This window comes from Mustela lutreola, chromosome 9, assembly GCF_030435805.1.
Source record: "Mustela lutreola isolate mMusLut2 chromosome 9, mMusLut2.pri, whole genome shotgun sequence".
NCBI classification, from domain to species: domain Eukaryota; kingdom Metazoa; phylum Chordata; class Mammalia; order Carnivora; family Mustelidae; genus Mustela; species Mustela lutreola.
The window spans coordinates 27,384,937-27,407,192 of NC_081298.1; the positions used below are offsets into that span (position 1 = coordinate 27,384,937).

The following is a 22,256-nucleotide window of genomic DNA, read 5'->3' on the forward strand; positions in this document are numbered from 1 at the left end:
AGACCCAGAACCCTCTCTCCGCTTTCATTGTTGAGTGAAAGTGCAAGGTACACGTAGTTTGGTAAAAAGAGCCCGTGTTTGTGCTTGCATAATCTTTCCAAGAGTGAACAAGAAACTGATAAAAGTCCTTGTGTGTGTGTACGTGTCTATGCGTGCGTATCTGTGTGTGTTGAGAGGAACTGGGCAGATGGAGGACAGGAGAGAAGGAATTTTTTTTGCCGAACATCATTTTGTATTTTCTGATTTTTGAAACATGCGACTACACTATCTCTTCAAAATAAATTAAAAGGAAGGCTGGTGGCAAGCAAACCAAACACTGAAGAAAAGAAGTCCCAGGACCAGATGTTCTCTGAACACTTGATACCTGTTCATTTCGGAGCTTAGCCTTGACCTTAGAACTAACTGAAGACCGATGATATTGACTTTGGGGTTCATGTTAGACTTTTTTGTGGGAGGGCTGATCTTAGTGTAAAAGCAGGGAATGTCTATCTAAAAGAAAAAGAAAAAAAGAGAACAAAGGAACAGTCGGGTAGTGAATGCACTCCTTCCCAGACTTCCCAGGGTCCTCAGGGTTCAATCCTGGCCCTGGGGAGTGGGAGAGGGGATAGAACTCACTTCCCGAGGTTTGCTGTAGCGTGCCACCCCGCCCGCCACCTCTCTGCCTCCCAGGAGGTCACTCACTTTCCAAGGAGCAGGTCTTCGTGGGTCAGGAGGGGTGACAGGAAGGGGTGTGTGGTGTATAACATCCATCCATACTGGGAACCGAGGAGTCAGGATTCCCATGGTTCCACCAGGGTCCCAGAAGCTTCTCTTAGAGGAGGGTGGGAAAAGGAAACGGGGCAAGGGTCCTCTCTCAACCACCCTGGCCACTTCCAGGTTGTGTAAATTGTCCCTTGTTATTTCTGTTGGGCATCAGATCAGGAAATGGCCCAAGAGGGCTTGCTACGTGCTGGGCGCTTCTCCCCTTGATCCCTGTGCTAAGCCTATGAGGTAGGCGCTATTTATCATAATCTCCATTTTAGGAAGGCACAGAGAAATAAGTGACTTCCCCAAGGTCACACAGCCTGTGAGGGCTGCTCACCCTCTCAGCGGTCTCCCTTCTGACACCCTTGAGCCTGCCTCCAGCTGAGGCTGCAAACCAGCTCTCTCTCAACAGTCCGAAAGAGTTCTGCAGTGGGATTGCGGGCACTGTGACTCAGCACCCGGGTAGGGCTGTGCTTTGCAGTTCCGGGTCCCTTGGGAGGTCTTGCGGCGTTCTCCACCGTGCCAGAGGATATACCCAGCCTCTGCTTCCTAGCTCCCCACCCCTTGCCCTGTGGCCTTGGGCACGTGCCCTGCTCAAGTTTCCAGGTGTTAGTAATGGTCGCGGATCAGGACCCTGTCCTGGACCTCTCCAGGTGTTCTAGGCGGAGCACTGCAGGCTGCAGAAGTCAGCCGAGGAGAAGAGCCTCAACACGTTGACCAGCGGGAACATGAGCAGAGCTCCGACCAGGGAGCCCAGCTGCACCGCCGCCCCGCACCACAAGAGGGCGCTGCGGCTGCGGTCGCGTAGGATCACGCCCAGCATCACCTTGACGTAGCTCAAACAGCCAATGAACAGCACCCACGAGGCTACCTGCGGATACCGGGCGGCAGAGATGCAAAGTGAAGGCGGCTTTGGGGTGAGCCCCAGGGGAGAAGGATGCTTGTAGGGTGATCAAACTGGGCTAAGGAAACCCTACGGAATAATCTTTAAGTTCAATAGTATCTGGGGGCTTCTCCCTAGGGCTAAGGGGGCCCCATGAGTTGACACACACCTCCAGGGCAAAGGAGAACCCATTAGCCTTTGTGGCCCCCATGATCAATCCAGGGCATCGGGGAGAAGGCCAGGGCTGCGGTACACATTCACAGGAGAGGCTGGAATGTCTCCTTAGACCAGCCACCTCACTGTCCTAAGCTTCCATTCCCAAATGAGAACCATCCCTTCCCTGCCCAGCCCCACCTGCGGCTTCCTTCGGGAGCAAACACGAGACTTCGGCTAATAGAAAGCTCCTTGGCTAGGTGAGGGGGAGGGAGGGAGGCAGCTGCACAGGCCAGATACTTACAATGAGGACTTCCCCAGCCCAGTGGCCCTGCATAAGAGGGCAGGGGCTCATCACGGCCATGGCCATGTTGTAGGCCCCGAAGCCAGTCCCAAGCACGGTGAGGATCCCCAGGAATGGTAGAGACCTAGGGCAGAGAAGAGGAGGAGGATGGAGGAGATGAGCAGCCTGACCTCAGCCTCCCCTACCCTGGGCACTGCGTAGAATGGTCAGCGTCTCTAGGATTAGAGGTCAGATCCACGTGGAAACTTCCAGGCCAACTGCCTTAAGTGGGTCCACGAGGTTTCTGAGGGGCAATACTGGTCTAAGTCACCTTGAGCATTCATGGCAGGTGAAACAGAATGGACTCTGGTGCTATGGGGACCTGATTCAGATCCCACTTCCTACTGAAGCTGTAAGACTGGTCCCTGAGCCTGCTTTCTCACTGGCACTAGGAGCCTTGCATGGCTGCTGGGACCTGTGGAACAGACTGTGTGGGGCCTGCCCAGGGCCCCGCCCAGTGTTCTGTCTGCTTCCATTTCCTCCTGCAACATTCCCAAGCTCTGCCAGGAGGCTGGGCTGACAAGATGGCTTGGAGCCTGGCATTGCAGGCTGAGCTGAGTCACCTCAGTCGACCCCTTCCCCTCTGGTGGCATCTATGACATGAGGTCTACCTGATCTAGGGGCCCTGATAGCTGGCTTGGATGCATTCCACCGGAGGCCTCCCATGTCAGCTTTAGGTGTGACAACGGAGGACCCTGTCCTTCATTAGAGGTCGTCATCCCCGAGGGGCTCCCTGTGCACACCCTTCAGAACACCAACACTGGCCTGCAGTCCTGGTGGGGGGGGGGGTGGTGGAGGGCCTGCCCCTGCCTCTAAGAACTCTTTCCTCCAAGACCCTTGGAGTCACTGCCTCTCAGACCGGTTATGTCCAACATTTTAGGCTTCTCCTGTTCCACACATCTGTGGCCTCTGCTTCTGCTTCCCCAGAAATCTCCAGCCTCCAGCTCCCCCAGAAATCTCCAGCCTCCGGTTTCAAGCCCTAAGGGAGAAAATCCAGCTCTCTGGCAATGTGACATTTTCCATCTGACTCTCCTCTCCTTGTTCTCCCTCCTTCCTGGGCTGGGGGAAGGGAGCGGGTGTGAGCAGGTCATAAAGGCCCTAGAGGGCAGACAGGGCAGAGCGGTGGCTGGGAGGTTGTGGGCCCTCCAGTGTCATGACCCCAGAGTCCGTGGTTCTCCTTCCAGGCTCTGAACCCCTGCAGCGGAACCGCTTCGGTTGCCTACTAACATTTGAAATCTCAGGTTCCGATCTAGGCTGGCTCAATCCGCATTTTATCAATTTGCCTAGCCATTCTTCCAGATCTGCGGCCATAAGGGAGCCAATGTGAGCTGGAGGCAGGAGGACAGGGCTGAAGTCCTGGGAAGTAGACTGTGGGATTAGACCCTTTCTGTGAGCCCCGGGGTTCCCCCTTGTAAATGGGAACACCAGCTCCTGCCTGCGCTTTCCTCCTTAGGGGCCAGTGGCCGGTCAGTACCTACACTAGACCTGATACTGCTCTAAAATCTTTACCAAAGTAGCTCATTTTATGTTCCCGGCAACCCTAGGAGGTAGAATGACTATTATCCCCATTTTCCAGATAAGTTTCCCCGAGGCACAAAGAGGTGAAGTGAGTGATTTGTCCGGGACCACATAACCTGGAAGTGGCAGAGTTGGGATTCGAACCCAGGCAGTCCAGCCCTAGAAACCAGGTTCTATACACAGCCCTAGAAACCAGGTTCTATATACAGCTGGGGTTTGGAATTCTGCCTTCTGAGCAACCCAGGGCCAGCTAGGCCAGACCTGAGCTGCAGAAACATGGAGAGGAAGCAGACAAGAGGGTTGGCCATGGAGCTGAGCGTGGCAGACAGGTGATAGGCCACAGGCCCATAGGAGAGGCAGGAGTAGGTCTGCACGGAGGGCAGCACGCCGTTGGTGAGTGCGTTCACGAAGGCCACCAGAATGTAGATGAAGGCCAGTTGGCCTGGGTGCTTGGAGTCTGTTTTCTCCTCTGGATGCCCCTGGGCCTTGATGCAAGCCCCTGGGTCTGGGGGGCCCAGGTCCTCCCCTTCTCGTGGCCGGATGGAGTGGAGGGTGACCTGGGAGGTGAGGAGGTCTTCTATGGAAGATTCCCTGGGCCTGGGCTGACGCTGGAGGACAAAGAAAGCTGTGAGGCAGCAGACCATCATGAAGGAGAGCAGGAGGAAGAAGACCAAGGGTGAGAAGTTGGCTGGGAGGTAGCGGCTTTCCAGATGGACGGCGGACTGTGTCGTCCCGGTCAGGTCAGACATCAAGGTGACATTAGCTCCCTGGGGAAAGACAAAATGAGGGTCAGTCTGGTCCCTGGGGGATGTCAGGACATGGGTGACAACAATATGAATAATCATATCCAATCAGTAGCATACATTGCTAGTAAGGGCTGAATAATATACACAGGATTCCTCAGGTAATGATCAATGGTGCTCACTGGGCACTGGCCCTTTGCACAGGTCAGCCCATGCATGCCTCCTCGTGGCCCTGTGCAGTGGGCACCATTAGCCCCCGTTTTGGAGGATTGGGGAGTGTCAGAATGGTTCGTCTTCCCTGAGGTTCACGGGGAGTAGGTGGGAAAGCCAGTCCACTTGCTTCTTAAGGACACTGAAGCAATGTGTAAAGTCTACGGTTCTGGGCGCCTGTGTGGCTCAGATGGTTAAGCGTGTGCCTTTGGCTCAGGTCATGATCGCAGGATCCTGGCATTGAGCCCTAAGTTGGGCTCCTTACTTAGTGGGGAGGCTGCTTCTCCCCCTCCCTCTGTGGTTCCCCCACTTGTGCTCTCTCGTGCACATGCTTGATCTCGCTCTCAAATAAATAAATAAAATCTTAAAGAAAAAAAAAGTCTACAGTTCTTATCCCCAGCAGTACATTAGCAACACCTGAGGACTTCCGAATAAATACAAGTTTACCATCCCTGTTTTGCAATTTGAACATACAAAAAAGTTCTGAAAATTTGGATTTATTTCATGCCTCAATTGGCAGCCACACTTGAATGGAGGTCGTCTATTTATAGCCTTAATGTGACCCCTGGGCAGGAATACCCCTCTCCCCCAGGGCTGTAGGCAGCGAGGTCACAGGTGCTATTATATACCAAGACAGGTGGGTTCTAAAATCCGAAACTCAAGGTTTCTCCAAGTTGGGACCTCAAGGGTCTCCGAGAAGCCCCAACCCCCAGAGAGTCTTATTCCATTGGTTTGGATGGAGTGGGGACCCCCGCTGTGTTTCAGAAGCTCCCCCAGGTAGGGGGGATCTGACGCACAGTCAGGTCAAGAACAGCGGTCTACCCAACATCTGGGAAACACAAGCCCTCTGCACGGTCTTTTCCATGACCAAGCATGGGGAGCCATGATGGATCATGCCGGGTACCTGTAGGAAGACCTCCTTCCCGGTGGTCTCAGAGCTTGGGGTGGTGTCTGACAGCTGAGTGACATTGACACAGGTGGTGAGACCTGAGCCCTGGGCAAGAGCCACCAGGGCAGGCAGGAGGCCGCTGAGTCCTTCGCCCACAAAGAAGGTGGTGAGGTAGCGGGCGGAGAGCCGGCTCATGAAAGGCAGGAAGGTGACCGAAGAGGTGCAGTCCACCAGGGCCAGGAAGAAGGTGAGGACCATGAAGGCGACGCTGTGGTGGCCATCCAGCACCCAGGAGGTGACATTCCAGAGGAAGGCGAAGAGCGTGCAGGCGAGGGTGCCCACAGCCAGCACGGTGAAGATGATGGGCACCTCCGAGAGGCAGCCGGGCTGGAAGTGATGGAGCAGCGTGACCAGGAGGGGGCCGACGTTGGCCAGTTGGATGACCACTGTGAGGTAGGAGGGAAGATACCACCCCTCGGGCAGCTCCGCCACCAGCAGGGGCAGCTCCACCCACAGTCCGTTGATGGCCACCCAGGAGCCCATCCCGAAGGTGCAGACCAGCAAGTGAATCAGGAGAGCCATGGTGATGTCTGCCCCGTGCTGAAGCCGCCACCTCCCAGATCAGCCTGCAGGGGGCGCCAGTGGAGCCAGTGGAGAAGAACGCCAGGGGAGCAAAGTCAGTGCCGAGGATTGTCAAAACATGATGCCAGGAAGCCCAGGTTTCCCCTGATCTTTTTTCCTTCTCATGAGCAAGTTGGCTTTTTATGCTAGGAAAACACAGACACATTCTTTTATAACTAACCTTTCCAGAGGAGTAAGCTTCCCTAACCGTGGCTCATAATTCCAGAGACCACCAAAGAAAAGTCTGACATATGTACTGCATAAATATTAAAACAGATAAAAGTAATCCAACAACAAACAAAGTATTCTTCGAAAAAAAGAAAGACAGGCAGAAATACCAACAGTAAGATCAAAAGATGACCACCTGGGCGAAAATACGTGCAGTGTAAATCATAGACAAATCATCTTCCTCTTATGTAAAGAGTTTGTAGAAATTAAGAACAAAAAGACTAAATAGAAGAGTGGGCAAAGGATGTGAACAGTTCAGAGGAAAATGTACAAATAAGCCTTAAACATACGAAAAGATCTGGGCTTGCACCCAGCTCTGCCCCTGGCTAGGAGGGTGACCTTGGACAAGTGACATTGCCTCTCTGTGCCTCTTCCTCATCTGTAAAGAGAGGATGACAGTCTTGATTCCATGGTTTGTAATGATATGTAAATATGTTAATGAGCTAATGTTTTTAAAACAGGGCCTGGGCACACAGTAAGCACTCACTGGGGGCTAGATAGCATCCTCATGGTGAAATGCCAGGTTTGGGGACATAGACATTTTTGTCCAAGTCACATGAAAATTAATACATGACAATTACGATTTTTAAAAAAGGCAAAAAAAAAAAAAAAGCTTCCCATGAAGAGCAATTTTGAAGAGAAATGTTGATGGGGCCAATTCCATCCTTTTACATAAGGGAAACAGGGTGGGGTCTGAGGAGGTGGGATCTGGAGCGGGTCCCTTGCAACACTTGGCCTCCTGATGCTCCCCCCACACCCCCCACACCAGTTTAACTTCATTCTCTTCTAGAAGCTGCGGAAGTCTCCCTGTGGCTGGGCCTCACCTGGGAAAATCCCCACACCTAGCGGCTTCTTTCCGGGTTCCACACACAGGACTGACTCTCAGCCCCAGATGAACTCCCTTTTTCCTCCACTGAGCAGAGCTCAGTCTGACCTGCATTCTGGCCACCGCTGCCGCCACCACCGGCTGTCCAGAGGACTTAAGCAGGTGGCTTAAGCTTCCACCTGTGAGGCCAGACAGGCCTGGCTCTGGGCCCCCCACCGAGAGGACTCAGGGAGGGAAGCTCCAGGCAGTTTTTGCCTGGGAAGGACCTTTTTCCCATCCCAGGTCAGTCAGGCACAGCTTCCTGGCTGCGCTCTCCCCCCTGAGACCAGAACAGGGTATACAACAGGCAGAATCCCACTAAAACACGCTGCCCGCACCCACTCAGAGTTCTGCCTCTGATGGGGGAAATGATAGGGAAGGACAAGAAGGTAGAGGCTGAATGGTGTTCCAAGGCAGAGGCTGCTAGCTGCTTCCCATTACTCACTCTTCCTTTCTTCCTTAGGTGTCCCAGAGACCAGACTTTTGGTTGGGCAAACAGCCACCAAGCTAAGGGAATACATTTCCCAGACTTCCAGAAGTCTCCTTAAAGATGAGGGAGTAAGTGTGCCTTTCTGCCCTTCCTCTGTCCTGCTGTCTGGGACTCAGATGTGATGGCTGGAACCCCAGTGGTCGTTTTGTGCTAAGAAAGGTGCTGTGAGCACTAGAGGGAGATTAGACCTTAAGGCTTGGCAGCACAGGGTTGCCATACCAGCCCTGTTCTGCCCGCCACTGAACTATTTTGTTTGCTCAGTGTTGTTTACATTGTAAATAAGCTGCTCTCTTGTTTAAACTACTCATTTTATATACAGCAAAACAGTGGCCCAGTGTTTTGTGGCCAGAGATAGACATTGACGAATATAGAGAGACTGATTATAGTAGCCCAAAACTCACGAGGACTTTTATCTCCTTTATTCTGGATGTCCCAACTCAGAAACTCAGGTCCTGCCCCAACTGGGATTTGATCAAAAACCAAAATCAAATAGGATTCGTTGTTGAAATACACAAACAGGCATAGAAAGGTTAAGAGTAAACTTGGGGGTGAAGTTTCTCTTCCAGGGAAAGGCAAAGAGATGGAGGGAGAGAGGGAGAGAGAAAAAGAGAGAGGTTGAGGGAGGGATGGTGGTGAGGGAGAGAGAGAAACAAAGAGCTCTCAATGTGGCATTTGATGCCAATAGTATAAGTTAAGACCCCAAGTCATTCCATACTGATAGGTACTGCCGTCCTTAGTGGGGTCAAAGCAGTTGTGGGTATCTATGATCTGAATAGCATTCCAGATAGTGGGCAGCCGGCTGGTGACTCACTCCTCTGGACCTGGATGGCAGAAGGTAGTGTAAAATAAACAAGGATATAGAGGAGGCAATAAATGATATTTCTAATAAGCAGGAATAAGTAAATAGCAAAAGGGAGGAGGTAGATTTGCTAAAGATGGTTATTTTTATCACCTGAAAAGCCATTAAAAGAAAGAGAGTTCTGCCAGATGTCCAGCTATACATTTATAAATATGTAGTTCTCCAGCATAGGACCAGTCAGAAAATAAGACTTGCCAGGGGAAAAAATCATTTGGGAAAAAAGAAAGAAAGCTGGATCTCTTTCTTACTTTTATCCCTCACCCCTGAAAAAAGAATTCCAGATGGATCAAATGTTTAAATATTTTTTTAATTAAAAAAGGAATAAAAATGCCCAAAGAACACAGAGGTGGAGGGAACCACCTGTGCAAATGTCCTGGGGCAGGAATAAGCCTGGGCCAGTGTGGCTGGAGCAGTGGGCTGGATGGGAGGTGAGAACAGATGGGCAGGTAAGAAGCCTGAGCCTCCTTTATGTGCAACAGGTTCTATGCACGGAAAGACTAAATCCCCACACTGCACAGAGCTGAGCGGTCTGGGTTCTGATGCAGGCACCACATGGCTGTGTAGATTGAGGGAAGTGATTTGGCCCTGCAAGTCTCTTCTGTTGGCTGGAAAACAGTCATGATGGTGCTATGGCCCAGCGTGACCCATGTCCTGTGTGGCTCTCCTGCCTGGGCCTGCCTCAGGCAGCCACAAGTGCCCCATGCTCCTGGACCTGGGAGATACAATGAGCCCATTGATCAGTGACAATGGCAGGGTGGGGAGGGAAAGGAGTGGGGGGATGTCCTTGGCAGAGGGAACGGCATGTGCAGAGGCCTGGTGGCTACTGAGCACTACAGGAGGGGCTGCCAATGAGTATGTTGGGAATATTTTTAAAAAGTACATAGCTCTTTTCTCTTTTTCCTACAGTAACCTTGCAGTTCTTGTTCATACATTCAACCAGTATTTACTGGCCACTCGGGGTGTGCTGGACAGTAATTTCTACTTTCAGAAAAGCATGAGAAGAACTAAGCAAAAAAAGACATCTAGAGCAAGTCAGAGGAGATAAGGGCTGTGGGAGGGAGGCAAAGCTGGGAGGAGCTGGCAATCATAGAGGGAATGTGAAAGAAGTGTGGGGGTGAGCCTGGCCAGGGGAGAGTAGTTCAGGGGAGGGGACAGCAAGTGCAAAGGCCCTGGGGTGGCTGCAGCCGTGTGAGGGTGGAGGATGGGCAGTTCACAAAGGGCCCCCCAGGCAAGAGTTTAGGTGACTTCTCTGAGCCCAAATCTCCATTCTTGGGCAGAGGGAGGACCGGCTCTAACTGCGTTTTAACTGAATCCCACTGGCTGTTGCGAGGAGAATCATGAGGGGCCAGGGCAGAAGTGGAAGTGAAGCCTGTGTTTCCGTTAGGGAGCCGGTGTGGAAATCCAGGCGGGAGAAATGGTAATGCCAACAACAGTAAGACTAACAGCAGTAATGATGACTAACATCATTTACTGGCCAAGCACTTTACCCACATCACCCATCAGATCCTCCCAACAATCCCCACGTAGGCAGCACATGACAACCGCCATTTTAAAAGGAGTTAATGCGGCTCAGAAAACTAATTTGCCCCGGGTCACCCAGCTGGTCCCCTGGGAGCTGGGACTGGAACCAGGCACAGCTGAGTGTGAGCCTGAGCAGAGGGAGGGGGTTACAAAGAGGCGGCAGGGGTGGGGCTGAGCTGGGCCCCTTTCCACTCGCCCTGCCCTGGGGCCTCCTCACCCTGTGGGCTGGGAAGGAGAGAAATGAGACTCCAAGACATTATCTGCCACCTGGGGCCCAGTGACAGTGGGGGACCAGAGACCTTAGGCTCTGGCAGAGACACTGAAGACTTCATCCGCACCCAGCTACGGAGCCAGGACAGCCCCTGACAAAGGTGTCTCTTTCCTTTGAATTCTTGTATCCAGAGCAGAGAGTCCCAGGCCCCAAGGAGGGCAGGAAGGGCCCCGTCCTACCTTGAGCCTCGGAGCCTCCACTCCCAGTGCTCTCCGCATTGTTCCCGCACAGACGGATCCTGCCTGTGGCCTGGGCTCACCTGCCGAGCTTTATCTGCGTCTTATCGCGTGTGTGCTGACCGCTCCCACTGCGGCATCACCTCCGTGGGACCAGGGCCCTGCTTCTCTTCCAGGGGCCTGGTGGCCATCTGGTTTGCAAAGGTCTGCCTCAGCCTTGTGGCTTGAGCCAGGGAGGGTGGCCCAGGCAGTGCCCCGGGCAGGGTGGGCCCTGTCTACACTCGCTCTTGGACAAGGGTCTGAGTCAGTGTTGTCCCAGCGTCCTTGGTGAATCCTGCAGGCCCTCCGCCTGGGGCCTGGGATGTGGGATCTGGCCTGTCCTCCTGAGAGTGGTGGGGAGATTGTCTGGGTTGGAAGCAGGCTGACTTTGACTAGATAGAGCAGGAAGAGAAAGAGAGAGAGAGAACCAAAGTGACAGTGACAGAGGGACAGAGGCAGGGACGAAGGAGGTGGTGGGGCAGAGAGGACAGAGGGCAGAGGGGAGCCAACGGACGTAGAGGAGTGACTGTGTGTGCTGGAACTCCCGCCTGGCTCAGCCCCAGCCCTCACCTAAGCAACCGTTCACATCCTTGTGGATCAGGCCGCCTTCTCTTGCCTTTCCTCACCTCAGAGTTCCCTGGCTGCCTCCAGCTCAATGTTCCCATCTCACGCATGTGGGGAAACTGAGGCCCAAAGAGGAGGCACTGTTTGCCCACACTATGCCCCCCATCTCAGGTTGGGGTGGTCATCCAGGCCTGTGCTCACTGGCTGTGAGTCCTCAAGCCAGCTGTTTGCCCTCTCTGGGTCTTGGTTTCTCCATTGGAGAAAGGGTATGGGGATGCCCTTATCTTGTTGGGTTCGGCTTACTGGGAGAAGCAAGGAGATAGTGGGAGCCCAGGCTGGCTGGCAGGGACTTCGAGTTCCCTTCCTCCTCCTCCTCCTTCCCAGGACCTGGAAGGGCTGCAGGCCTCCCACGAGGCTGACCTTGGTGAAGCAGCCTCCCCTCAGTGCCCATCCGAACCCCCAGCCCCCATGCCAGGCTGGTGAGACTCCGGCCCGACCTGGCAGGAACAGCCGTCTAGACTGCCCAGCGGCCTGGAGATGCAGCCGGGCAGAGGTCGGTGGGGGTCCAGTCTTTTGACCCAGGGAGGAGGGGGCTGAAGTCCACCAGGGCAGCTCCAACCAGACCACAGAAGAGAAAGCCCTTCTTCCTCTTAGTCCCTCCAGCCTCCAGCCCAGGAGTCTGAAACCAGGGGAAAAAAACCACAGACCACCCACTGTCCCCAGACAAGTGCCCCCCACCCTCCAAGTGCCCAGTGTCTCACAGCCCTGAGCTGCCCAGCAAGGCCTGCTTACCTGCAGGTCCCGTTCCCAAGTGGCTCTGCCTGGGAGGGGAGGAGGCAGCCGGTTAGTATTAACCTGCCCCGCCCAGCCCAGGGAGGGAGCCCAGCCCAGCAGGGGAGGGTGGGCGGGGCTGTTTGCAGCACCAAGAGCCTACTGTGTGTCTGAAGTACACCCAGCGGCCCAATCCCCAGGATCCCGATGATACAACAGTGACAGTAAAGGGCTCACATTATCAGGGAGTGCTTCCGGCTGTCTGGATTTTATGAGGGTTGACTCCCAGAAGGCAGAAGACCTGTCCAGGCTGGCTCTGGCCTCAGCCCAGGGCCACCATAATTCCTTTCGCTCAGGAACAGGGCTCCCCAGAGCAGAAACTCTTGGTTCCAATACTGGAGCTCAAACAAGTCACTTGGAAAGTGGGGGTATTAATAGCATCCTCCTGGTAGGGCAGAAATCCTAACAGCCAGTGTGTGCCAAGTTGACTCTGTGCCAGACGCTGAACTTGACATGCATGAATACATTTACTCTTCGCCACACCCTTTGGGGGGCGTGGTACTATGACAATCCCATTTGACAGATGAGGAAACAGAGGCCCAAAGAAAGTCAAGAGCCTCAGCAGAGCTGGTCTCTGATGCCCACTGACAAATGGCCATTGGACAATAGTAATAGTTCAAATCTGATTAAATCTTCCAGGACTCCTAGGCGGTAGGCAGATACCACTTTTAGTCCCTACTTTACAGATGGGGAAACTGAGACTTACAGAGGTTTAGTGACTGGCTCGAGGTGCTCTAGCTCGGAAGGGCAGGGTCACATTGGAAGCCGACTCTAGCTGACACTCACACGGTGTCTGGCACCTGCCTGGTAAATTTCATTGTATGTTGACTTCTCCTGAGTAATCTCGCCCACTTTTTGCCTTGCTCTCTGAGATATTCATGGGCTTGATGAAGGATCGCTCTCCAGGCAGATGCTTGGGGTGAGTGAGAGGTGAGCAGAGCCCGGAGGAGAACACCAGACCCCTCTCTGGGCAGGAGCTCAGGAGCACTTTGGGGCGTGGGGACACAAGAATGCACTCCCTAGGGGAGGCTCCACCAGCACTGGGGCAGCAAGAGGCGACTCCTGGCCCAAAGCCTTCCCACCCACTGAAGATCCTTTCTGTCCCTTCAGTGGGACCCGCATCCCTGCTGATGTGGTCTCCCTTCTTACCATCTCACAGGTACCTCTTGTGGTATTTTTTTTTTTTTTAAACAAACTTATATATTTTTTTAAAGATTTTATTTATTTATTTGACAGAGAGAGATTACAAGTAGGCAGAGAGAGAGAGAGGAGGAAGCAGGCTCCCTGCTGAGCAGAGAGCCCGATGCGGGACTCGATCCCAGGACCCTGAGATCATGACCTGAGCCGAAGGCAGCGGCCTAACCCACTGAGCCACCCAGGCGCCCGGTATTTTTATTTTTAATTTAAAAACGTATTGTTATTATCAACCCCCAAGGACTCCCCTGTTGCTCACCAAATTAAAAAATAAAATGCCTAAGCCTCCCATTACATCCTCTCTCAGCTGCGACCAGTAAACCTTGACAGCATCTATCCCTTTGCTCTTACATGTAGATTTTCTTGCTTCCAGCCAGAACTGCTTGCCATTCTCTAAGTATTTTTTTAAAAAAAGATTTTATTTATTTATTTGACAGACAGAGATCACAAGTAGGCAGAGAGGTAGGCAGAGAGAGAGGGGGAAGCAGGCTTCCTGCTGAGCAGAGAGCCCGATGCGAGGCTTGATCCCAGCACCCTGATATCATGACCAGAGCCAAAGGCAGAGGCTTAACCCACTGAACCACCCAAGTGCCCCTATCACTGATTTCTATAAGAATTTAATTTTCTCTCTTTTTTTTTTGAAGCGAACTTTCCTAGATTTTAACATATTTCATGGCCTTTCAAACCCAGATATTATAAATGAAGATAAATAAACATAATTTTCAAATTTCATCTTTCATTATGCTCTTCCACACTCTGGAACAATCTGACACTGCTTTACGACCGGCTTCAGGAATCCACAGGGCTGGAACCAATTTCATACTATTGCCGAGATGTTATCAGCATGGATTGTGTCCAACTTTGGTAAATCTTCAAATGGATTAATAAGTAAGAATTGTAAAAATTTATGTTGAAATTGTTTGTAATGGAACAAGCATTCCAAGTTTCTATTTTAGCTACTTAAACCTCCGAGACGTAGTTTATTCAATTGTTGACAATGTTTTTCAACAGCAGCTTTCCAGTGTAAAGGACCCTTAAAATACCAAACTTCTTTCCCCCCCAATTTTATTAAAACTCCTGTTTCTAATATTTTTTTAAAACATTTTAAAATTTAAATTCAATTAATTAACATATGATATATTACTGGTTTCAGAGGTACCGGTTTCAGAGGTACTGTGATTCATCAGTCTTATAACCCAGCACTTACCCAGTGCTCATTAGATCGTGCTCTCCTTAACGGCCATCACCCAGTTACCCCACCCTCCCACGCCCCTCTCCTCCAGCAACCCGCCGTTTGTTTCCTCCTATAGTTTAAAGTCTCTTATGGTTTGTCTCCCTCTCTGATTTTGTCTTGTTTTCTCTCTTCCCTTCTGCCTTGTTTCTCAAATTCCACCTATCCGGGAGATCAGATGATAATTGTCTTTCTCTGCTTGACTTATTTCCCTCAGCATAACATCCTCTAGTTCCCTCCACGTCATCGCAAATACGTTGCCCCATCTCTTTCTGGCACAATCGTATCCATATTTCAAAGCCAGTCTTAAACATTTTCTCCACCAAAGGAATCTTTCCAGGTATCTGTTTCTTTCTTTTTTTTTTTTTTTTAAAGATTTATTTATTTGACAGAGAGAAATCACAAGTAGACAGAGAGGCAGCCAGAGAGAGAGAGAGGGAAGCAGGCTCCCTGCTGAGCAGAGAGCCCGATGCGGGACTCGATCCCAGGACCCTGAGATCATGACCCGAGCCGAAGGCAGCGGCTTAATCTACTGAGCCACCCAGGCGCCCCCAGGTATCTGTTTCTAATAGAACCAGTATACAGTGGGAGCTTAATAAATGTAGCATACATAGCTGGGGTGGGAAGGTGCCAAGAGCACCTAGCTTCACGGCTCCCAAACAGATCGGGTTCTGCCACTGGCTGCTGACCAAATCCAAAGGCAGAGAGACCAAGTGGTGGTGAAACAAGGAATTTACTTCGGGGAGGCCAGCCCTGGGAGGACAAAGAACTAATGTCTCAAGGACTGTTTCCAAAATGCCGGAAAGATTTCCCAGTTTCTGTAAGGAAGCTGTGGGACAGATGGGTGGGCCCATGCAGGTAGACAGTGGGGGTCAAATCATTCACGGTCTTGGAGTTAAGCATGGGCAGGTCCTGCCGGCTCAGGGCAGTTCTTGTGGCTGGAAGGGACGGTGGACAGTTTCTGCCTTGGGCAGGGGATTCTCTGCCCGTGGGGTGTTCCACCCGATCCCAGAGCCATGCTGGAAAGAACCCAACTAAAAAGTTTGAGGTCAAAATGGAGACAGCTGAAGTCCTCATACGCCCCAATGAATGAACACCAACCAGAATGTTCTCCCCTTCCTTGTCATCTGCAGATACTTTGACAGCCCTGTTGTGTGATTATGACCATTATTATTATTTTTTGTAGCAGTTTTAGGTTTACAGGAGGACATTTCCTCTCCCCTCCCCCCATTCTTCACAGCCTGGGGCATCCCATCCACCAACCGGGGGAGGCTTGCCTTTTCCACTGATTAGCTCAGAGCTGTTTCTATATCCTGCACACTCAGCCCCTCATTCACTGGCTTCAGCCTCTGAAAGACATTTATTAAGTGCCAGTGAAACCGGTGCTCTACAATAAAAGCTCTACTTTCAATCGACCGCACACAGGGCGAAATTGTTGTTGCCTTGTGTTTAGGGTAGCGGGAGGTCAGGGAGCTCTAACCCAAGGCCCCTTTCTTTTCACAAAAGACTTTGTAAATGCCTGCTTCTAAATGGCACTTAACCTGGGTCCTCTATCAGGAGGGCTTGTAACTGCTTCTTACAGATGAAATCTCTCGATGCCCAAGTCACAAGGCGTTTGTTTAAGTTGTTTTCCCCCAACCAAGAGGACTGAGGACCCGAGGATCATGATTCGGGGGTGCGCCCCAAGAAGACCAACCACAGCCTCACCCTTGGCTCACACTCTGTAGCTTCCAGTCCCATCCGTCCACGCTCTCCCCTCAAATTCGTAAAGACTCAAGACCCTTCCTCCAGGCGGGCAGATCTGAGATTTTCTCCTCCTGTCCCCGCTCCTCGTTTTGCTGCCTTGCAAAGTAAACTTCTTTCTTATTGCAAACCAGGTCTCAGCGTTCAGCTTTGTGCACACGGTCTCCCTCTTTCCCTCATTCGGTCACACCAACGATGTCAGGCCCCGTGAGAGATGCTGCTTGGGACCTAAAACTGAACCGAAGAGACAAAGCCCTGGTCTTTGGAGATCTGACGTTCGGGTGGAGCGGGAGAGACAATAAACGTACTAAGTAAGGGCTCTCTGTAGTACGGTAGATGTGGTCGGTAGAAAAAAAGAGAGCAGGGCGAGGGGGACCCGGAGTGGACTTGCTGGGGCAGGCTGCAGAGTGGGGACCGAATCCCGGGCTGGGGAAAAGTAAGATTAGAGGTGAGTCCATGATCCCAGTGCACCTGGAAGAATTCAGCACTCCGTCCCCTGCTGGGCACATATCGATTACCACCAAGAATACAGCAGCAGCAAGCACGGGCCATCTGTCTGCCTGGCCCTGTGCAGAATACCTGGAGAAGCCGCTCTTAGCAGGGGACTACAACACACTCAGAGAGAGATCATCCAGCTGCCTTCCAAAGGCTCTGAACCGGGACCACGAGTTTCCCACCAAGAGCTGCCCTCCGGGAGTTCTCAAGTGTGTACATTCTTCATGCAGGTCACAAGGGCGCTCACATTCCACTAGGAGGGTTTCCAGAACGGAGATCAGCTAATCCGCGACCCGCCCCCAGGGCGGTCGCGGGAAGGTTCACGCCTAGGTGGCGAGTGGGCAGGACTTCGTGATGGGTCGATGGGTGAACGGGGGCGGGGCTGGAGGCGCCGCTGCAGTTACCCATGGGAACCACCAGAGGGCGGAAGGTGTTACCGCCTCTGAAGATGAACCTGTACTGGGCATTGGGGGAATTAGGAACTCTCAAGAGGTCCTGTGGGGTCTAAGTGCCAGGGTGAGGAAAAGGTGGGAGAGGGGGAAAGGGAGAGTAGGGCAAGAGAGGGTTGGAAAGACGAGCTTCTGGGAGTGCATCTAAAGCGGTTTACTTTTTGTAAGGGCCGGTCTCGTGATGCAACCCCTCATATCTGTGAGTTAAATTCAAGAGCCCAGAACACAGTGGAGGAAAAAGTCACAGGATAAATACGTACAGCGTGATTCCATTTATTTAAAAATAAATAATCCCCCCCAAATAAATGGTACATATTTATTAAGGGTGTGTGTGTGTGTGTGTGTGTGTGTGTGGTGTTTACCGAGTATACATCTATAGGAAAAAATCTAGAAGGAGGAATTTCAAATCGGCGGCAGCAGCAGTTACCTTTGGGATTGTGCATGTGGAAGGGGTCAGGAATTGGGAAGGGTGATGGGAAGTGATCAAAGAGGACTTTAGCCTTAACCGAAATACTTTTAATTTTCTAGAAGTCTAAACCCTCTTAGCTGTGTAGACTAAAATTAAAAGTTACTTAAGAAAAAGAAAAACGAAGAAAAAGAAGTAAAAGAGACCACAAATGCCATCTTGTGTTGCATCAAGAGGTCTTACATGCAGCTCAACGGAGGTGACAGCCTCCCCTGTTCTGCTCAGAGCACACCTGGGACCTCCTTCCCTCTCCTCAGCTCTGTCTTGTGTGAAGAATGGTGACAGCTCAAGGGCATCCCAAGAGTTGAAAGTGGGGGAAATTGTGGTGTCATCCGAGTGGGTGCAGATTGGTGATCATGTCCTGTACTCAAGCTGGAGTAACTGGGCTGGGAGGGGTGTGTGTGACGAATGCATTTTTGTGGGCAGATTTCCACTGGGCAGGATTTCCAGGGGCAGGATTCCAGGAATGAAGGATGGTGGAAATTCTAGCCCAGAGGGGGTAGAGATTTCCCATCCAGGTAAGTAGGGATGGTATGGGCTGGTTTGGGGATTTACGAAGTGCCTTGACCCGGAATGTATGCAAACCAAGGCAGCATGACGCTTCCTAGGAACTAGGAAAACATAGGAGGGACTCCTGGCATCCTATGGGAGGGTATGGGGCGTTCCTGAAAGACTCCTTCAGCTCTGGAAAACAACAGCTGGATACCAGAAGGGGTGACTGTTGAGATAAAGATCAGACCTGAACCTAGGTGGTCCTCAGTATCTTCATCAGTAAAATGGGCAAGGGATCGGTGGGGTCTCTGATTTTATTCAGCTGGGGATCCTCCAGGGTCTTTCCATTCTAGATCACTTTCAAGCTGAGGATTTACAGTTTCCACAATTGGCCACCAGGGGTCGCCTTTTGATAGGCCGAGAAAAGAAAAGCCAGGCTGGTCTGAAGGGGGAAGTTGAGGCTGGGATTCTTCCTGTATTTGCCTTTTCCCTTCCTGTAACTACTGATTGAGATCAGCTCTGTTCCATGCACTGAGGATATGGTAAGGAGCAAGGTCCCTAACATGGAGCTGCTATTTTCTCTCCTAACTCCTTTCTTCCCTTCCACACTCCACATCCCTCCCCTTAGCATATCCAGAATTAGGCCTCTCTGTCCCCCTCCTCTGTCACCACCACTGCTGGCGAGCCACTTCATGACCTGCCTGGCTGTCACAGCAGTCTCTTCACTGGTAATTCCAGTTCTTCCCTTTCTCCCCTTATTCCCTTTCTTAGCCAAAGGGACACTTGAAACATGTCAGAGCCTGCCAGGCCCAGAACCCTCTCATACCTGCTCAGTTCTCGGATCCAGAACGTACCCTGCCCTCCGCTATCCTGTCCTGTTACACCTGACCACAGGGCCTTCCCTTCTGCCTTGTGCTCTCCACTCCAGCCATGCTGGCCTCCTTGCCATCCCCTCAGGTGGCAAACTTGTTCTCTGCCTCAGGGCCTTTGCACCTGCCCTCTTTCCCCAGGTAGCCCCCGGCCCCTCCCTCACCCTCACAGGTCGGCCTAAGTTAAAGTGGTCTGGCCATTGCCCCCCTCTACCTCCTCATGCCTCCCTAGCTTTGCTAAAAGTGCGTCCTGAATGTTGTGTTGTGTGCTCACTGATTCACTTCCTTAGCGTCTATCTCCCACAGTGTCCGCTCAGCAGTAGGGTGACTGCATCTATTTTGTTCTCAGTGGAGGTCCTGGTGCCTCGTTTGTCCCTGGCCCGTGGAAGGAGCCCCCTCTTCCTATGACCCTGACTTGCTGAAGGCCAGATATCAGCTTCTGACCTTTTTGGTGCACTAGACTTTCTTCTCTTCCCTCTTCCCTCTGTGAGATTATGTGTCCAGTATCCTCAGGAAGAGTCCAGGCCCTGAAAACAAGAGACCTGGGTCAGGCCTGGGACTCAGTTTCCCTGGCTGTCCAATGAGGTAGACAGTACAAGAGGGCACACGCCTAGGCCCAGATCCTAAGGGTGAGATGGGCTGATGGGAAGGAGCTGTGTCCTTCTGGCCCCACTGCAGACACCAGCAGAGCAGTCTGGCCATTCAGGCCAGCTAAGCGGCTGGTCTCCTGCTGGGCTCCAAACCTGAGAGCAGGTATACTGGGGAAGAGCAGAGCACCCAGCGGCAAGGCCCCTAGAGCCCATCAGAGCAGCAGAGGCCAGCACTCAGGCTGAGAATCAGGGTGTCTCAGCGGAAGAGGCCTCAGACAGAGCAGGGTTGCACAGGGTCCGCACGCTTGGTGGGGGCTTGCCTGGCCCAGAAAGGTCTTCCTGTCTTGCTCAGTCTTCCACCGGCCCCAGCTGTGGCCACATCCAGGCCCCACCTTCATGATTCCTTCTTAGGTTTTTCTTTAAGTCAACTGGCTTGCATTGAATAACATTGAATATTTTTATATTTATGTGTGTATGTGTGTATGTATTTTTACAATAAATAATTTTAGACACACAGAAAAATAGAGAATAGCACTGTGAACCATATACCCAACATCCAGATGCACGTTAGCATTTCCCGTAATGCCGCCTCTATTTCTTTTTGAGGTAATTTCATGTGGATTATAGATATCATGGATTTTTCACCCTAAATACTTTAGCTGCATCCCTAAAAAATAAGGCCATTTCCCCCGCATAACACCAGAGCCTTGTTTCACTCCAAAATATTAATATTTCTCTGATAGCTAATATTTACTTGGCGACTGACTTCCCCAATTGTCCCCAAAATGTGTTTCACAGTTGCCAATGGATTTATTTATTTATTTTATTTATTTTCTTTTTTGTTTTCAAAAGATTTTCTTTATTTATTTGAGAGAGAGGGAGAGAGAGAGCGAGCAGGAGAGAACGAGCAGGCCCATAAGCAGGGGGAGGGGCAGAGGGCGAGGGAGAGACTCTGAAGCTGATTCTGCCCTGAGGGCAGAGCCCCTCGAGGGGCTCGATCTCAGGACCCTGAGATCATAACCTGAGCAGAAACCAAGAGTCCAATGCTGAACTGACTGAGCCACCCCGGCGGCCCAACAATGGATTTCTCACGTGTCAGACTGACCTAGCACCAGGATGTGGGTGGGGCCTGGCCTCTGTTGGAGGGATGACAAGGGGGCATGGGTGTTAAGATAGAGCAACGGCCCAGAAGCTTTCTCACTGACTAAGACTTGAATTCAGAAAGGGAACTGCTTTCTCCATGTCAGGATTGGTGCTGTGTAACGCGGGGCTGGCTTGCAGGGGTAGGGAGGTGGGGGCAGGATAGGAGAGTAGCCCCTTCCCAAGGCTGCAGAAGGTTCTGGAGAAGAAACTGTCATTCCCACGCTGATGCCGTGGGAAGAGCCCCAGACAGGGACCTGTGAGGATGTGGGCCTATCCTTGCTCTGCTTCAGGTCTCTGTATTTCTGTCTATAAATCAGGGGATGTGGTAATGCTAGGACAGAGCCTCCCCACTGCGTCACTCCTGCCACCCCACCACCTGACAGTGCCCCTTCAGGACCCGGGTGGCCTCTGTGACCCAGCTTCCCACCTCAAACCTCTTTCTGTTCTCAGCTGGCTAGCTCCCTCCTGCTCATTCTCAGATTTCAACCCAGATGCCACCTCCTCCTAGAAGCCTGCCCTGACCCCTGGCCTGGGTTCGTGGCCCTTCATCTGGACCCCACAGCTGCCCCTGATGACTCAGAACCGTAACCCCTGGGGCGTCTCTGTCTCCCCTGGCAGCTGTGGACAGGGAATGCTGAGAGCCTTTGTCTTACCACTGTGTCCCCAGGCCCTGCCTCGGTACCTCGCCACATAGTAGGAGCTCGATAAATCAGTTGAACGAACAAATGATGATTACTACATTTTCCTCTCCAATTTGTCTGCTTTTTCAGGACTCTCAGCATGGGCATTTGGTCCTTCCTTCCTTCCCTTTTCCTCCCTCCCCTTCTTCCTTCCTTCTCTCACAAATATTTATCGGTTCCCTACTCTGTGCCAGGCAGTGTTCTAGGCACGGGAGCCTTAGACAAGGCGCTTGCCCTTGAGGAACAGTTAGTGGGGCAGGCAAACAAAAACAAGAAAACAAGTATATGAAATAATCTCAGATGTTATTCGTGGTGTGGAAGGCAGATGGGAGCCGTGGAAGAACGTTCTAGGGCCTTGCTGAGAAGGTGACATGTATCTGAGTAGAGGAGTGGGTGAGCAGGTGCTGGCAGGGGAAGAGCTGGGGAAAGGCATTCCTGGCCTGGAACAACTCTTGTTTCTGTGAATTCAGTCTTTTTACAATTCCTCATGTTAGTGAGATCACACATGGTCTTTCTCTGTCTGAATTATTTTACTTAGCATAATCCCCTCCAGGTCCATTCACGTTGTTGTAAATGGCAGGCTTTCCTCCTTTTCTGTAGCTTAGTAATATTCCATTCTAGCTAGCTAGCTCGCTCACATTTTCTTATTCACTAGTTGCTGGATACTTAGGTTTTTCTGTCTTGGCTCTTATAAATGATGCTGCCATGAACATCATGGTGCAGATTTCTTTGAGATACTGATTTCATTTCCTTCAGATACACACCCAGAAGCAGGAGAGCTGGACACTACGCTAGTTTGGTTTTTAATAGAATAGGAACCTCCATACTGATTTCCATAGTGACCAATTTATAATTCCACCAACAGCATGCAAAGTTTCCCTTTTCTCTGCATCCACACCAGCATTTGGTCTCTCTTGTCTTTTTGATAATAACCATTCCAGCTGGAGTGAGGTGCC

At 51.6% G+C, this 22,256-nt stretch overlaps 1 protein-coding gene across 1 annotated transcript; it reads right to left on the minus strand.

Annotated features, from left to right (window-relative positions):
* Positions 1–345: 345 nt before the first annotated feature.
* On the minus strand, positions 346–12,000 carry SLC52A3 (solute carrier family 52 member 3). The gene is made up of 5 exons (XM_059133710.1): positions 11,910–12,000; positions 5,499–6,250; positions 3,903–4,408; positions 2,085–2,208; positions 346–1,615 (listed from the first exon to the last, which is right to left on the minus strand). Exons 2-5 carry the CDS (start codon positions 6,063–6,065, stop codon positions 1,403–1,405), a joined length of 1,410 nt encoding a protein of 469 aa, XP_058989693.1. The 5' UTR covers positions 6,066–6,250; positions 11,910–12,000; the 3' UTR covers positions 346–1,402.
* Positions 12,001–22,256: the final 10,256 nt, after the last annotated feature.